Source organism: Panthera pardus, unplaced genomic scaffold (assembly GCF_024362965.1).
Source record: "Panthera pardus isolate Hobbes unplaced genomic scaffold, ASM2436296v1 HiC_scaffold_25, whole genome shotgun sequence".
NCBI lineage: Eukaryota > Metazoa > Chordata > Mammalia > Carnivora > Felidae > Panthera > Panthera pardus.
In genome coordinates this window covers 58,461,900-58,477,594 of record NW_026526821.1, presented here as the reverse complement: position 1 = coordinate 58,477,594, position 15,695 = coordinate 58,461,900, and the positions used below count along the sequence as shown (strand labels likewise).

At 42.7% G+C, this 15,695-nt stretch overlaps 1 protein-coding gene across 6 annotated transcripts in view; it reads right to left on the bottom strand.

Moving 5' to 3' along the window:
• The window catches only part of TBC1D8 (TBC1 domain family member 8), a 111,925-nt gene that overhangs the window by 53,412 nt on the left and 42,818 nt on the right, over nucleotides 1-15,695 (bottom strand). The window contains exon 1 of one of the 6 annotated variants that reach the window (XM_019451181.2): nucleotides 894-930. The exons of the other annotated variants lie outside the window; for them this stretch is intronic. Within the exon in view, the coding sequence (XP_019306726.2) occupies nucleotides 894-915 (22 nt within the window). The 5' untranslated portion in view covers nucleotides 916-930. Of the gene's footprint in view, nucleotides 1-893; nucleotides 931-15,695 lie in introns of those variants that run through there. 6 annotated transcript variants of the gene reach the window in all.

The following is a 15,695-nucleotide window of genomic DNA, read 5'->3' as shown; positions in this document are numbered from 1 at the left end:
ATGGGAAGCAGGAGATACTCTAACTTCAAAGGTTAAGGGCTACCAAACACCAGCGCAGAATAAGCTTGCCGATGTGTGAGGCACAGTGGTCAAAAGAGCCACATGCCACTTCACAAAAGCCAGATAGGCATTTTGTTGACACCAAACTTTGTGAATGCTGTTTGCAGCCTTCCTCGCTGTAGAGTTATAGAAGCACGTAGGGATCTTAGGAAAACCTCAGGCATAGAATGCCAGAGAACTCACTCCAGACTTGTGCACTTGGGGTCAGTGAGTATCAAGAACATCTGTGTTAGGATGTCTCCTTGGGAAGGAGTCATCAGAGCAATCAAAGAGAATTCTTCATAAGGAAAAGAGACAGCGCTCTGGTCTCTCTTCCTCTTCCTATAAGGAATCCCATCATGGGGGCCCCACCCTGCGGACCTTCTCTAAACCTAATTAGCTCCTGAGGTCCAACCTCCAAATACTATCACATTGGCGGCTGAGGCTTCAATGTATGAACATGGGGGAGGGAGACATCATCCAGGGCACACCAACCAGTGATCTGCCCAGCCTTCTGTCAGCGCCCCCCCCCCCCCCCCCCCAGTCTTGCTCTTTAAGGTGGGGTTTAGGAGAGCCAGCTCTGGGCAGGCATGGTCAGGATCCTCTCACTCTCCATCCCCCTCCCATCCAGGGGGCCCTTGTGGCGGGAACCCCTGGCCCCTCAGGCTCTCCATTCCTCTTACAAGGGGGAAAGATCCTTTTAAAACAAAATCAAACCAAGCGGTTCCACGTTTCACAGCATGACTCTCGTGAAGCTTCTAAATGTTGTCTAGCTGAACTCCGGCCCCACACTGTCTGTGTGGTTCCTCACATTCAGTACTGAGGCGCTTCAGGCAGACGTCAGTTTTGCCCACCTTTGGCTTCAATATCTGTCATTTAGCGTCCTCCAATAGCAACCGTGTAGGTGTTAGTCACAAAAAACATCTCCTAAATCTGTGGGTCAGCAATGGTGTCTTCCTAGCTGGCAGACAGTACATCACACCATTGAGAGAGAGTCCTTCGGTCTTCACTGAAGCCAATAAACTTGCACAGGTGCCTTGGGGATGCCTGGGCCTCTGCCCTTCTCTTTAAGGTTTACTCTTTCTAGGTCTTTGTCCTTTATTATCTATTATAATAAAACCAACTGGTCAGAATATTTTTTCTTTAAAGCTTATTTATTTTTGAGAGAGAGAGAGAGAGAGAGAGAGAGAGCGCGCACGCAGGGGAGGGACAGAGAGAAAGAGAGTCAGAGAGAATCCCAAGCAGGCTCTGCACTGTCAGCACAGAGCCTGATGTGGGGCTCGAACTCATGACCTTAGCTGAAATCAAGAGTTGGATGCTTGACTGACTGAGCCACCCAGGCGCCCTGGTCAGGGTATTTTTAATAAAAGCAAAGAATAAATGGGAAAAATTATCTTTATTGGTCACCAATCTTTTGAGTATGAGAACTTCTTTCTTGGAAGGAAGGAAGGAAGGAAGGAAGACAGACCTTGGCGGAATGAGGAAGAACAAGAGAAAGGAGAAGACTCACCTTTGCGACCTTTCTGTTCCAGGGACTAGGTCACTGCTGTGTAATGAAGACTGAATGAGGAAATGGTGGCTCAAGCACCTCTCCGAGGTCAAATATACAGAATGAAAGGCAAGAGCAGGGTATGAACTCCTTCTCTACAACCCTGAAGTACTCTGGGGCCCTCCCCTAACAAGCTACATTTCAATTTCTTTTTTTTTTTAATTTTTTTAATGTTTATTTATTTTTGAGAGAGAGAGCGAGAGAGACAAAGTGCGAGTGGGGAGGGGCAGAGAGAGAGGGAGACACAGAATCCAAAGCAGGCTCCAGGCTCTGAGCTGTCAGCACAGAGCCCGACACGGGGCTTGAACCCACAAACCACGAGATCATGACCTGAGCAGAAGTTGGATGCTTAACTGACTGAGCCACCCAAGCAACCCATCAATTTCAAAGTAACATTTACATAATCTTTAGGTCCATTACTTCCTCTGGCCTGACACTTAAAAAAAAAAACAAAAACAAAAACAAAAAAAACATTTTGTGTTTGTACTTAAGAGTCTTTCCAACTTCCTGAATGCATCTTCCTTCCTGGATGACATGAAACAGGTTTTCATTTATCCCATTAAGCTCACAGGTCCAGCACAGTTAATTGTTAACAGCTAAACAAGGAGGTTGTCCTCAACTGATAACCGCAGACACCATGAATAAAACTATAATCAAGCCCCAACAGTGTAGCACATGGAATTAAGAATTGAGACAAAGTCATCAAAAATGTACGCCTCTATTCTTTAAAAGAGTCTTCTACCTACGGGGAGAAGCTTATGACAGGGAAAGATAATTCTAAAATAAAACCAAGCCTACACCTTGAGAGAGAAAATAGGCACATAAAAATACAAAAATCTGTCACTGAGCCACAGTTAGATTTCATTACAATCTGCCCTGTTGTTGAATAGAAGATATAGCTGTATGTCTCTCCTGGCCAAGACAATCAATATGATGAAACTTTTCCACCCTACTGTCTTCCATTTCCTACAAAAGTTGCCAAATGGCAGGGAAATTTTCCAAACTATAATTTCCTCTGCAGGGAAGTCTTATGATAGGCTTCCAAAATACTATAAATCAGTGCAAACCAACTGCATGTCCTCGGCCCCAAAGGACTAAAAAGGAAAGTCACTAACAGAGCTCACACACCAAAGTTCTGAATCGATGCTGTAGCCAGTCTTCCCAAATTACACAAAGTAACCCAACAGAAAATAGCTTTTGAAAAAATGAAAAAGAGAATACGTGTCACTTTATAAGGGCAACCACTGATTGTAAAGTATTTGTTAGAGGTAAGTACACATACATAAATATTTTTCTGTCTGTGAGTCATGCTCAAAAAATGTTGGAGGGGCACCTAGGTGGCTCAGTCTAATAAGCATCCGACTTCGGCTCAGGTCACGATTTCACGGTTTGTGAGTTTGAGCCCGGCATCAGGCTCTCTGCTGTCAGTGCAGAGCCCGCTTTGGAACCTCTGTCCCCCTCTCTCTCTGCTCCTCTGCCCCCTCAAGGGTAAGTAAACATTAAAAAAAAAAAAAAAAAAAGTTGGAAAGCCACCACATCACAGACATACGAGTGGCAGGAAATGTAAAGAGAAAAATAAGAACATGAGAAAGTGTCACCACTGAAGAGGCAGAATGATAAAAAGTCTACAAATGAACAACATAGCAATATTCCCACTGCTTCTGCTACAGGTCTTCCAAAACCAAGACGGAGGAGAGTTGTTCTGGATTGAAGTGTATCCCTTGCCCCAGACAAATGCATATGCTGAAGCCCTAACCCCCTAAAATGACCATATTTGCAGACAGGGACTTGAAGGAGGTCATTAAGGTTAAATGAGGTCATAAGGGTGGCGCCTGGGTTGGAGAGAACTCAGTGCCCTTTTGAGGAGAGGAAGGGGGGCACCTGGGCGGCTCAGTTGGTTAAACGTCCAACTCTTGATTTCAGTTCAGGTCATGATCTCATGGTTTCGTGAGTTTGAGCCCAGCATTGTCAGCCCCGCTGTCAGCATGGAGCCTGCTTTGGGATTCCTTATCTCTGCCCTCTGCCCCTCCCCCTGCCAAGTAAATAAACAAACTTAAAAAAAAAAAAGTCCACTTAAAAAAAAAAAAGAAGAGAAAGAGACACCAGGAATGACCATGTGAGGATATAGGGAGAAGGCAGCCATCTGCAAGCCAAGGGGAAGGGCTTCAGGAACAACCAATCCTGCCAGCTCCTGGATCATGGACCTCCAGCCTCCAGCACTGAGAACCAATAAATATTGGTGTTTAAGCCACCCAGTCTGTGGCAGCCCTAGGAGGCCAATATAGCTGTTTAAAACCACACTTTATAGGAATACTGTGGATTTTAACAGAAGTCCAAATGGCAAAATTATACCCTGTTTTATTAAGACAAAATAAGACTTCTATTTCCCAAGAAAATTAAAGTTCAGAGGATCGTAAACATTACCCACACAAGAACTCAAATCAGATTTATAAATGCCGATGCAAAACTAAAATCCAGGATTAGAAGCCCCAATTAGGCACAGATCAAACAACCATGATGATTTATAAATTACCAACTCTAAGGCAGAACAGCCGTAGGTGGTAGACACAGGACATTTTCTGAATTCTTAGCATGTTCCCAGGCATTTTGTAGATATGTCATACACTTGACATTGTTTATCTTAATAAAAATAGCACAAGGTAGGTGGTATTATTTTCTGGGTAAGAAAACTCAGGGCAGAGAAGAGCCAAGCTCAAGGCCACGTCTCCGGGCTCCTAAGGCCTCACTCTATCGTAACACACAGTGGAGATGGGAGCCTGGGGAGCTGGGTGGGCAGTTCCCAAGAGCTGAGTCACTTTCAAACTCACACACAGTATTTATTCGCCTAGGTTTCCTCCAGGGAGGTTTTCAGGAAATAAAACAAGCATCTCATTGTCTATACCTACAGCTTCTGCACGAACACAGCCATAAATAACATGACCCAAGCTTCAGTTTTAAAAAGCAACTGTTTCTCTCTGCTTAATAACTACCCAAATGAATTAAGGGTCTTTCGTAGCCATCTAAATCCTAATTTACAATGAATGGGCATTCCATGTGCATAGCTCAGATCTGTTCCTTTGAAATAGTACATTTCTCTATTGTCCAAACACTAAATGTCTACCATCAAATGCCTGGACTAAAAGCCATATGGACCATAAAGGGGCTAATTAAAAGCAACACTACCATTTCTCAATTTCATGTAACACATCATATACAGAGTAACTCAAAAACAGCATTTGAGTAAAAATCACAAATGAGCAGGGGAGAGGGTTGAACCAAAGCCTTTAATTTTCAGAAACCTCACATTCTTCAAGTGGATATTCTAACATCTAATCCACGCCTGAAGCAGCATCTTTACAGAAACCTGTGAAAGCCCAATATCAACATCACGTCATCATGACTGACAGTATTTTCACACATACACATCTATGTTGCTTAAGAAAATAAGTTTTAAATACTTTTACGTAATTTCCTTGACCTTTTCTGCCTTCATATTAAGTCCCTAAAAGTATTTGCAATAAGTGAAAAGACCAACTTCCCTGACACTGAAAGTAAAATATTTTTAATTTGCAACTGAAACCGTCATTAAAATGTCCTTGTATTAGTGCCATTAGAAATACTTCTCAGAATTAGAAGCAAAGGAGTAAGAAAATTTGATCATTAACCAAAGGAAAAAAAAAATCAATAGAAATGGAACCAGAAAGGACATAGATAAAATAATCTGTAGACAAGGACAGAAACAGCCATTATAAATATACTCCAAATATTCAAAAAGCAGAGGAAAGCATGAGGATGGTGAGAGACCACATGAAAGATATAGAGAAAGAACCAAATCAAACTTTTAGGGATGGAAAAACAGTGTCTAAAATCAGAAATACACGAATGGGATTAAAAGTAAACTACACATTACAGGAAAAAAAAAAAAGAGTAGGGAACGAGGACATAGTGATTAAAAACTAAAATGAAAAGCAGAAGGAAAGGGATTAACAAGAGAAATAACAGAGCATCAGTGAGCTGTGGAACAGCAGCAAGCAGTCTACTAATTGGAGTCCCAGGGGAAGGGAGGGGGGGGGGGGAACAGAGGCCAGAGAACAGAAAAATATGTATATATTGGAAAAAACAGCTAAAATTCTTTTCCAATTTGATGAACACTATAAACACACAGATCCAAGTATCTCAACAAACCCGAAGCAGAAAAAGCATCCAGAAAATCACATAAATGCATATCTATTGCAACTGCTGAAAGCCAGTGATAAAGAAGAAAAAAAGACAATAATTATAGAGCAACAAAGAATGACAATAGATTTGTCAGAAACAATGCAAGCCAGAAGACATAGAAGAACAGCTTTAAAAGTATTAATTTAAAAAAAAAGTTAATTTACAAGTACTTGAAAAAAATTAGTGAATTCATGTATAACTTGGGAATAATAAAACCTTCCTAACCATGCCTCAAAATCATAAAGTATAAAAGAAAGGCATTCTAAATCCCACTACATTAAAAAAACCTCTAGGAGGTAAAACACATCAAATGCAAAGCCACTAAAGGATGTGACAAACTGGAAAAAGATTTTTGTAATTTCATTTCCCAGATAAAGGACTAATATTCCTAATACAGAGACAATGCCTAAAAATTAAGGGGAAGAAAAAAGCAGAGGATAAGAACAAGGAGTTTCTGAAAACAGCCCTAAACGTGAAAAACACTCAACGTCCTCATAATAAAAGGACAGCAAATGAGAAATATGCAGAAACACCTATGAGGCTGACAGAAAGCCAGAGGTTTGACAAGAGATCCAATGACAAAATCTGGGAAAGCAGGTACTTTCATCCATTGCTGATGGTAATGTTTTCCAATGCACAAATCTAAGGGAGGGAGGGGAATTTAGTAATATCTAAACAAAGCTTCATATTCATTTACTAGAGATGGGATTGCGAGATTGAAAGGGTGATCTAGCCCAATGATTCAGCAGTAAAGGTACAAAACTATTTGCCAGGTTACTCACTGAGACGTTGCCATGGCCAGGGATGAAAACACCACAAATGGCCTTCATTAGGGAACAGGCTGAATAAACTATGGTACTCCTACAAAATGAAAGACAAAACAAAGGAGAAGATAATCTCTGCTCTCTGATATAGAATGATTTCCAGGATATGTCCCTAAGTGAACAAGGGCAAGGGACAGAACATAGTATGTGTGACCTTTGTAAAAACAGGGTGGGAGAATGTATCGTATATTTGTAAAACAAAACAGTAGAAACCTAAGTCAGAAAAAGACAGGTTTCCTAATAGCAGAGGGAAGGAGGCAGGGAGGGGACAGCAGTGAAAGCCTGGCTCCTTTACACATATCTTGTTTACAGATTTTATAGGTTTGATTAAGGAATCATAAAAGAGTTTTCCTTTTTTTTTTTTAAGGTTAAACCAATAAAGGAAAAAAGTAATCCCTAATTTAAGTAAATGGATAGACTTATCAGGTTATTGAAATGATTACACAGAGAAAATAGGTATTTTAAACAATGTTGACTATACATCCATAATTAAATATATTCTAAGGCCAAACAGAGCTGCAAAACCTTAAATTTCATTCGGCACTCTTATTGTTAATATTGGTATTATTTAGAAATAATATGTATGTGGATGTAGATGTGAGATAGTCAGAAAATTATGTATTGTTAGAAATCACGATTTTCAATGTATAAGAGAAAAATATAAAATCAAAGCTAAGTTATAACTATGCAGTTTTACAGTTGAATTAGAAAATTAATATGGACTCATAATTGGGGTGCCTGAGTGGTTCAGCTGGTTAAGATCCAACTCTTGATTTTGGCTCAGGTCATGATCTCACAAGTTTGTAGGTTCGAACCCCACATCAGGGTCTGTAATGACAGTGTAGAGCCTGTTTGGGATTCTCCCTCTCCCCCTTTCTCCCTCAGCCCCTTCCCTGCTCACACTCTTTCTCTCTTATAAAATAAATAAACCTAAATTTTTTTTTTTAAATATGAACTCACGATTTATGTTGCTTTTTCATAACACACACTTCTTAGCTCATGCTTATTTGAAAAGCCTTAGAAGCAGTGGCAACCCAGTAACAATGAAGGACCCTACACCAGACTGTGGCCCCTATATACCGTTCTCCACTAAAAGGAACCAAGGGCTACTGGAAAAATGGTGGATCCACACAAGAGGCATAAAAATGCACAAGATGAACCTTTAACATCTCACTGGTCAGAAAACAAAGAAGCACTCAAAGGTGACTGGGAGCAGGACCACATGCCGGAAGCCACAGGAAAGGGCTCCAAGAGGCAGATGAGCCTGACAAGCACAATCTGAGCATGACAAAGGACTACAATTAACAGATGCACACTGGATGTATAAAAACTCCTGACGTCTACTGTGCACTGTACAATCCTCCCAACTTCCTGTACTTTGAAAATTTTCATGATAAAATATTGGGAGTGAGGAGCACTTTAAACTTTAAAACGATACTAAAAAGGGAGAGGGTGGGAAGAAGGAAAAACCTGAAACAATTCACTGTCACCACTGCAGATCACCGGGGCACCCACTCCTCACGCTAATAGGCAAGTAAAGCACCAACATCAGCATTCTCCTCCCCTCTTTTCTGAATGTACCACATCTCAGGGTGACCAAGTAACCCCAGTTAAGGAATTAAAGCTCTTCTACACAGTCAAGCTGAAGCTCAGGGCTGTGAAAGCACAAATTGAGTTAGGGGGTAGGAATCACCACTTTATGACATGTAGAGAAAAAGTTAATTGGGCAGGTGTTTACAACAGGTGAAATCACTAGATGAAAGGCTGAAGGGGAAGAAGGCAATGAAAAGGGGCACCTGAACTCATTAGCTGGTCTAAGCATCACTAAGAGTAGGACATGCAGGGGATACATGCCTGCTGAGAGGACATGGTATAAAAGATGTGGAACCGCCTATCAGGTATCTATTTTTTTTAAAACTGTTGGGGGCATCTGGATGGCCCAGTTGGTTAATCAGTCCAACTCTATTTCAGTTCAGGTTATGATCTCATGGTCGTGACATGGAGACCCTCATTGGCTCTGAACTGGGTGTGGAGCCTGCTTGAGATTCTCTCTCTCCCTCCCTCTGCCCCTCTCCCCCACTCGTACTTTCTCTCTAAAAAATAAAATAAAATAATAATAATAAATAAAATTTAAAGACACTAAACCTGAATTTAACTGAACGTTTCCAAGTACCCCCCAGTCTGGGGGACATACAAGGAGGTGAGCCCTATAAACAGAAGCGTAGCATACGCGACATTCTATGTAAAAACTGACCCAATTTCTTCACTAAGTCAATGACTTGGGGGAAAAAAGCAGGGTGGGGGAGGGTTTCCCGACTAAAGGAGACAAGAGACACAACCACCCAATGAAGTGTGTGGTCCCTCTTGAATGTGGATTAGAACCATCCAGACCTATATGAAAGACTCTTTAAGCAGACATGCAGCCTTGGGATGGAGAGTACACATGACATCAGAGAGTCCCAGTTAACTCCACGAGTTTAACGATGCCACTGTAGGGGCAAAAAAATGGCCATAGACTCAAAGATCTCTACTAAAATATGTAGAGGTGAAATATCAATTTCTAGGATTTGCTTTAAAATACACATCAGAGGGGTGAGGAAAAGGCAGAGAATAAGAAATAAAGAAAAGTGGGGAAAACCATGACCCAAATGCACCTGTGTTCTGATCCCCACGCATGGGCCTGGAGGATCTAATTATAATGTCCTCACTCCTCTGGGGTATGTTTGAAAATCCTCACAATGAGAAACACTTTAAAATCTCTTTTTAACAAAAACAAGTCATCAACTTGGATAAACTGACCTCCACACCTGAGGAAGAGTATTTTGTAAAATCAGAAGTGAAAACAGAGCAAGAAAACAGGGTAGAGGACTTCACACTCCCTGAATTTCCTTATTTTTTCAATCAGGATCACTCCCACGCCCAGGCCACTCAGATACATCAGGTTCACAGCGTAAGTCCGAGAAGCCAGGGCAACAGCAAGCCCTCAAGTGAGCCCTCGGGTTGCAGACAGCTTCGATGGCATGGAGACCAGGGTGACCCCAATCAGACAACACACCCAGGCCAGCAAGACCTGAGGGAGAGGCAGAGCTCTGGGCACCCCAGGGAGTCTGGAGGCTTCTGCTCCCAAGCTCTGCCTTTGTTTTTGATCATTAAGGAATCATTTAATAAAAAGCCATTCACCAAAGTCATCTTATTTTGAAACCCATCGGCCTCGGTCAGTTTCCTCACATCTACTAAAATGGAAGAGATGAAACCAGATGTCTGCGAAGATCCCCTCCAGGTGGTTTCTTTTGTCCAACAGGTTGTGCTCTGTGCCGATGTCAGACAATCTGTGAGATGCCAGAGAGAAGTCTGATTCCCAGCTTCACAACTCTAAGATTCAATGCAGGTCATATCTATTCTGAACTACGTCCAGCAACAAACCAGGACTTAGGTAAGGACAGACTTCATGGGGAAGAATTATTTCAAGTGGGAGAAACAGGGCCTGTTGCAAGAGAGGCAGGGGGCCATGGCTACCTGGAGAACGCAAGACAGTGTGGTCTGCAAGTGTCTACCCAGGTTAAAAGCATGGGTTTTTTAAATAGGACTTTTGACCTTCAATTTACTAAGTCTAAAAGTTACACTCAGGATTTTCTTGCTTTTAAAAATAATTATAAGCAACATCCCTCATGGACAAACATCTTCAGTGAGTTTAATTATTTGAGCATAAGCAAAATTATTTAAACCAGTAGGACCCTGGTGACAGAAACTCCCCAAATGAAAAGAAGCATTAGCCATGGCATGTCTCAGCCATTTCCGAGTGTAAATCCTACACGGAAAACGCCAGTTAGTATTATTGAAGGAAATCCCAAGCAACTAAAAACAAATGTGACAACTCACATTGAGTGACCTCAGAGTGTGCACCCAAAAAAAAGTTCTTACTTTCCTCCTGCAGGGCTGCCTCCCAGTTTTTCCTTGAAGTGCACAGTGAGTTCTGTTCTTGAAAAAAGATCTGGCTGGCACTTCCTTTGCTGCCCTGGCACCAAGTTAACCAAGACACTAATCTGATCCACCCTGGAACATTTCCCCCTGTAATAAAATTCTCTCTCCAAAGACAAAGCAAACAGTGATGCAGAATACAAGAAACTAAAACGCCAGCCACGGTCAAGGGCAGAGATAAGAAACATCAGAATGAACACTTGAAGAGAACGTTCTAGAAGGACCTGTGCCTGAGCTACCCAGTGAGGCACTCGATGCAAGATGTGGCCCTGGCAACTTACTAAGCAACTTAGGCCTTGCTTCCTCCCTCTCCAAAGTCAGCAATTATACATACCTATACGTTGTTAAAAGGAACAAATAAGGAAAGTGTGTGAAAGGAAAGTATTTTTTAAGCTGGAAAGCCTAACTGCTGTGATTCTCAATTTTTAAAAACCTATGCCACATATTTTGTTAGCAACACTACCACAGCTTCCTTTAATGGAACTTGGAAATTTCAAAGTCTTGTATTTTTTTTTTCATTTTCCAAATTGAAAATATTAACTAAGTTTTTTCAAACTACCCACTTACTCCCTCTCAAGATGCAGGTATGCCTCTGCCCACCCAGGTGGGCACCTCGCCCTGGTCTGCTTGAAAATCTCTGTACTCTACTGGTGTAAGATGTGTCATGGCATCGTCATGCCCACCTACTTACCTTTCCCCCATTTACCTGCTCTCCCTTTCCCTCAAAACCATGGGCCTAGACCTTACTAGAAAGGTGAAAACTTGGCACAGCAATAGCACAGAGAGTCACCTACTAACAGGAACACGAAATGATAAATCGCTAACTCACAGCCAGGCATGGCCTGGACTTTTCAACTGCAGGATAAAGCACAGGCTGAGACATCAGATGAGAAACCCCAACAAAGTCTCCTTGCTCTTCCAGGGTCCCCATGAGCTCTTCATGCTTAGGTGTCAATTCAGTCAGGGCTGGAGCCCTAGACCTCTCATCTCCTCCCCCTACTCTTCCCTCCTGCCCCAACCCGGTCCGGGAATTGGCTCCGGGAATTGACTCTCCTGGTTCCCCACACCACGTCCTTGCTTTCTACTCATGCACCAATCATTATATCCAATATCAAAGGGAAAGTAGACATGCAATAGAAGGTTACTCGGTCATAAAAAAAAAAAAAAAAAAAAAAAAAAAAAAAGGAAATTCTGACACCTGCTGCAACATGGATGAACCCTGAGGACACTATGCTAAGCGAAATAAACCAGTTACAAAAACACAAATACTGTATGATTCCACTTATATGAGGAACCTAGAGTAGTCAAACTCACAGAGACAGAAAGTATAGTGTATTGGGGAGGGGGCTGGCAGGGAGAGAGGAATGGGGAGGTCATGCTTAATGGACAGAGTTTCAGCTTGGGAAGATGAAGAATTTCTGGAAATGGACAGTGGAGATGGTTGCACAACAATGTGAACGTACTTAATGCCACTGAACTGTGCACTTAAAAATGGTGAAGATGGCAAATTTTAGGTTATATATGTTTTACCACAGTAAAAAAAAAAATGCCTTCTTTCTTCTCTTCTTTCTTTCCTTCTCTTTCTTTCTTTCTGTTTTTAAAGAAAGCAAGATCCCTCTTTCGCAAGTTTTTCTACTGTCAATGGTGCTGGTGGCTCATTACAGAGCTCCTGACCCAGGCCCTCACCCAGCCATAGAATTTCCCTGCTGTGGCTTCTCAGAAAGGGCCAAGAAGTCTTGTTTGTGACCTCATGCCCCCTCTCTCACTCCTCACATACAGGACACTGACGTGCTGAACCCATCACCTTTTCTGAGTAACCGACTACTTACTCATCCCTAAAGCCGGAGTCCCTACTTGACTGCTTTGGCTTATTTGCACACCTACTATTTGCTTAATACCAGGCTCTATCTACCCTGGACACTGGAGGGTTAGTGGTGAGCAGGACTCTAAGAAAACTTTTATTTTCATTAGAGAGGTAGACAACAAAGAAAGTTGAGTGACAGCACAGGTAAGTGCTGGAGGGGTTCCACCGGCAGAGTGGGGGGAGCGGTTGGCAGGGGGTGTGTGTGGGGTCTCTCGGAGGGGGCATCTGAGCTCCAACCTGAAAGACAGGGCATAGTCCTCCTCACCCTCTTCTAAACAAGTGCTCACTCTCATCATGTGTCTTTTATCCAGCGAGGCCAGTAAAGTCCATAAAGCCTTGAAATTCATGGCATGTCAGTTAAAAAATAGTAACAACTTATTGCTTATCTCTTTTAACCACAATCATCCACAGATCTGCTGCCAAATAATATTGCTCACCCATGGCATTCTCTACCTAGCTCTTCTACCTCTGCTTAAAAGCAAATAGAAGAAAAAAATTATTCTCAAAAGCTCTCCTATGTCTCCCCATCCTGCCGTGCAAACAGCCGAAATCAAATGAAGATATAAATCGTTCTTGCAGGCCACTCTTCCTGTCCCTGCCCACGTCCTGGTGCCGCCCAGGCCCTTCCTACAGTTCTTGTTTGTGCTTTATCTGAGACTTAAAACCCTGGGCAGGGATCCTTTCTCAATGCTCAAGACACAATAAAATATTAAATATGGTTGAGTCAATATCACAGTGCAGGATGCCCACATAACTCCCAGAAGAGGCCTAAGTATCTAAATCAATACCACAAGCCCAAGCCCCTCCCCGTTCTCTCTTCCCTAACCCAAGAAAAGCAGCACTGGAAAGAACCGCTGCTTACACAGGGGACCTTCTGTGGGCAATACAGCACAAGAACATGAAGCATCTGTAGACCTGCCATGGGTCAGGTCCAAGGCAAATACTCAGCCAAGTGGAGACTAAAAAAAGCAGATCCTTGAGATCCTGGCTCAAGAGAAAGAATGTTCTAGGAATTCAACCTGCTCGGAACTACACTGCCAGTGGTAGACAGGGTGTAGGGGAAGCAAGCGTAAGCTGCTACAACCTTTACAGCATGCAGCTTGGCAAATATATGTACAGATGGCCTTAGAAAGTACATGCCCCTGACACAGAACTTCCTTACTATGTGCTCGTCAAGGGCCTTGCCACCTCTCACCTTCCTAATCCTCGGGCCTGCTGGACCTGCCACTTCCAGGTTGCTCTTTGTATCCCCCAGGGCCCTGTAACTCCAGGTGGAGGAAAACTCCCCTCACACACTCACCAAGGAACCCTGACACCAAGCACATGTCTGGTACGTGACAGTCACCCAACATTTCACGTGAATGGACTTTGAGGATGAAGAAGCATCCTGAAATATTTAAGTGTATGGATGTTCATTTAAGTTTTGAAAATGCTGAAACATCAGAATCAATTAAGTATCTAATAAAGGACTGGATGAGTAAATTAGGCCACAGCCATAAGGCTGAGTACTGTGCCACCATCTACTCACTGTGGTCTGAAAGTGCTCCGGGAGCCCCAGATGGCTACTGTAGACCTCCCAGGCTACAGAGATGCAGGATCTAAGCAGGGTCCCTGCTCCACAGACTCCCCAGAAGCCAGCCTAGTGAGGAGACAAACTCCAGAGGTTCCCATAAACAGCTCTAAATCCAGAGCAAGACCAACTCTTTGGCTTGGGGCAGAGTGAGAGGAGAGAGACCAAAAAGAAACTGGAGAAAGTGAGAGGATCCTGCGGCCTCACATCCCACATCCTGCCCAGCAGCACACCTGTCCTCTCTGCTCTGTCCCCTAAATACCAGTCAGAAAGTCATACAACATTGGTACAAATAACAGTGTCAATCTTAGCTAACCATGTCCAAGCATGAGCATGTCCAGGGATGCAGAGGAACAGCACAGCAACCAAGCCAACATCTGACAGCAAAAGAGCATCAACAGATGAACAGAAAGTGTTCAAAAGACAGAGACTGTGCCCTAGGAAAAAAAAAAAAACACGGAACCCTCAAAGAAGAAAGGGAAATTCTCACAAATGCTTCATAGTCCAAGACAGTTAAGAACATGACTTCAGTAAAACAAGAGCATGAAGATGAGATGATGAAATTACACATGAAAGGGCGAGCAGACACCTAAGAAAATCATGATCAAAACAACATAGCAAGGGGCGCCTGGGTGGCTTAGTCAGCTAAGCGTCCGACTTCGGCTCAGGTCATGATCTCACAGTTTGTGGGTTAGAGCCCTGTGTCGGGCTGTATGTGGACAGCTCAGAGCCTGGAGCCTGCTTTGGATTCTATGTCTTCCTCTCTCTCTGCTCCTCCCCCATTCATGCTCGCTCGCTCTCTCTCTCTCTCTCTCTCTCTCAAAAATAAACACTAAAAAAATAAAAAATAAATAAAAACACAGCAAGAGGAGGAGGAAGTTAAGCAAAGTGTGGGATCCAGGGCTGAAAACAGAATTATGAACTTGTTGGAAAGGATTATGAACAGCACAGAGGATACAAGTTGAAAAGACAAATCAAGAAAAACAGGAATGAAAAGTAGACAATAGCTTTCCAACATAAAGGATCTTTGAGGCAGGGATTCCAATAAATGGAACATAAAATACATTTTTAAAAATACATATAAAGAAGAAAATTTCCTGAAGTGATTAAAGAAATCAATCTACATATTTTTTAAATTTTTTTTCAAATTTTTAATTTAGTTTTGAGAGAGAGCATGAGTTGGGGAGAGGCAAAGAGAGGGAGACACAGAATCTGAAGCAAGCTGCAGACTCTGAGCTGTCAGCACAGAGCTGTCAGCACAGAGCGGGGTTCGAACTCACAGACCGTGATATCATGACCTGAGCTGAAGTCAGATGCTTAACCGACTGAGCCACCCAGGCGCCCCTCAATCTACATCTTTTTTTAATGTTTTTATTTTTATTTTTGAGAGAAAGAGCTTGAGCAGGGTAGGGGAAAAGAGAGACAGAGACACAGAATCTGAAGCAGGCTCTAGGCTCTGAGCTGTCAGCACAGAGCCCAACACAGGGCTCAAACTCACAAACTGAGCCAAGTTGAACACTTAACCACCTGAGCCAGGTGACCCTCAATCTACATACTAAAAGAGCACATCAAGTTCCTGACAATGTGCTCAAAGCAGTAACCAAGGAAGTTACTAAACTACTTAACTTCAAGGGTTAGACAGTTACAGGTGCA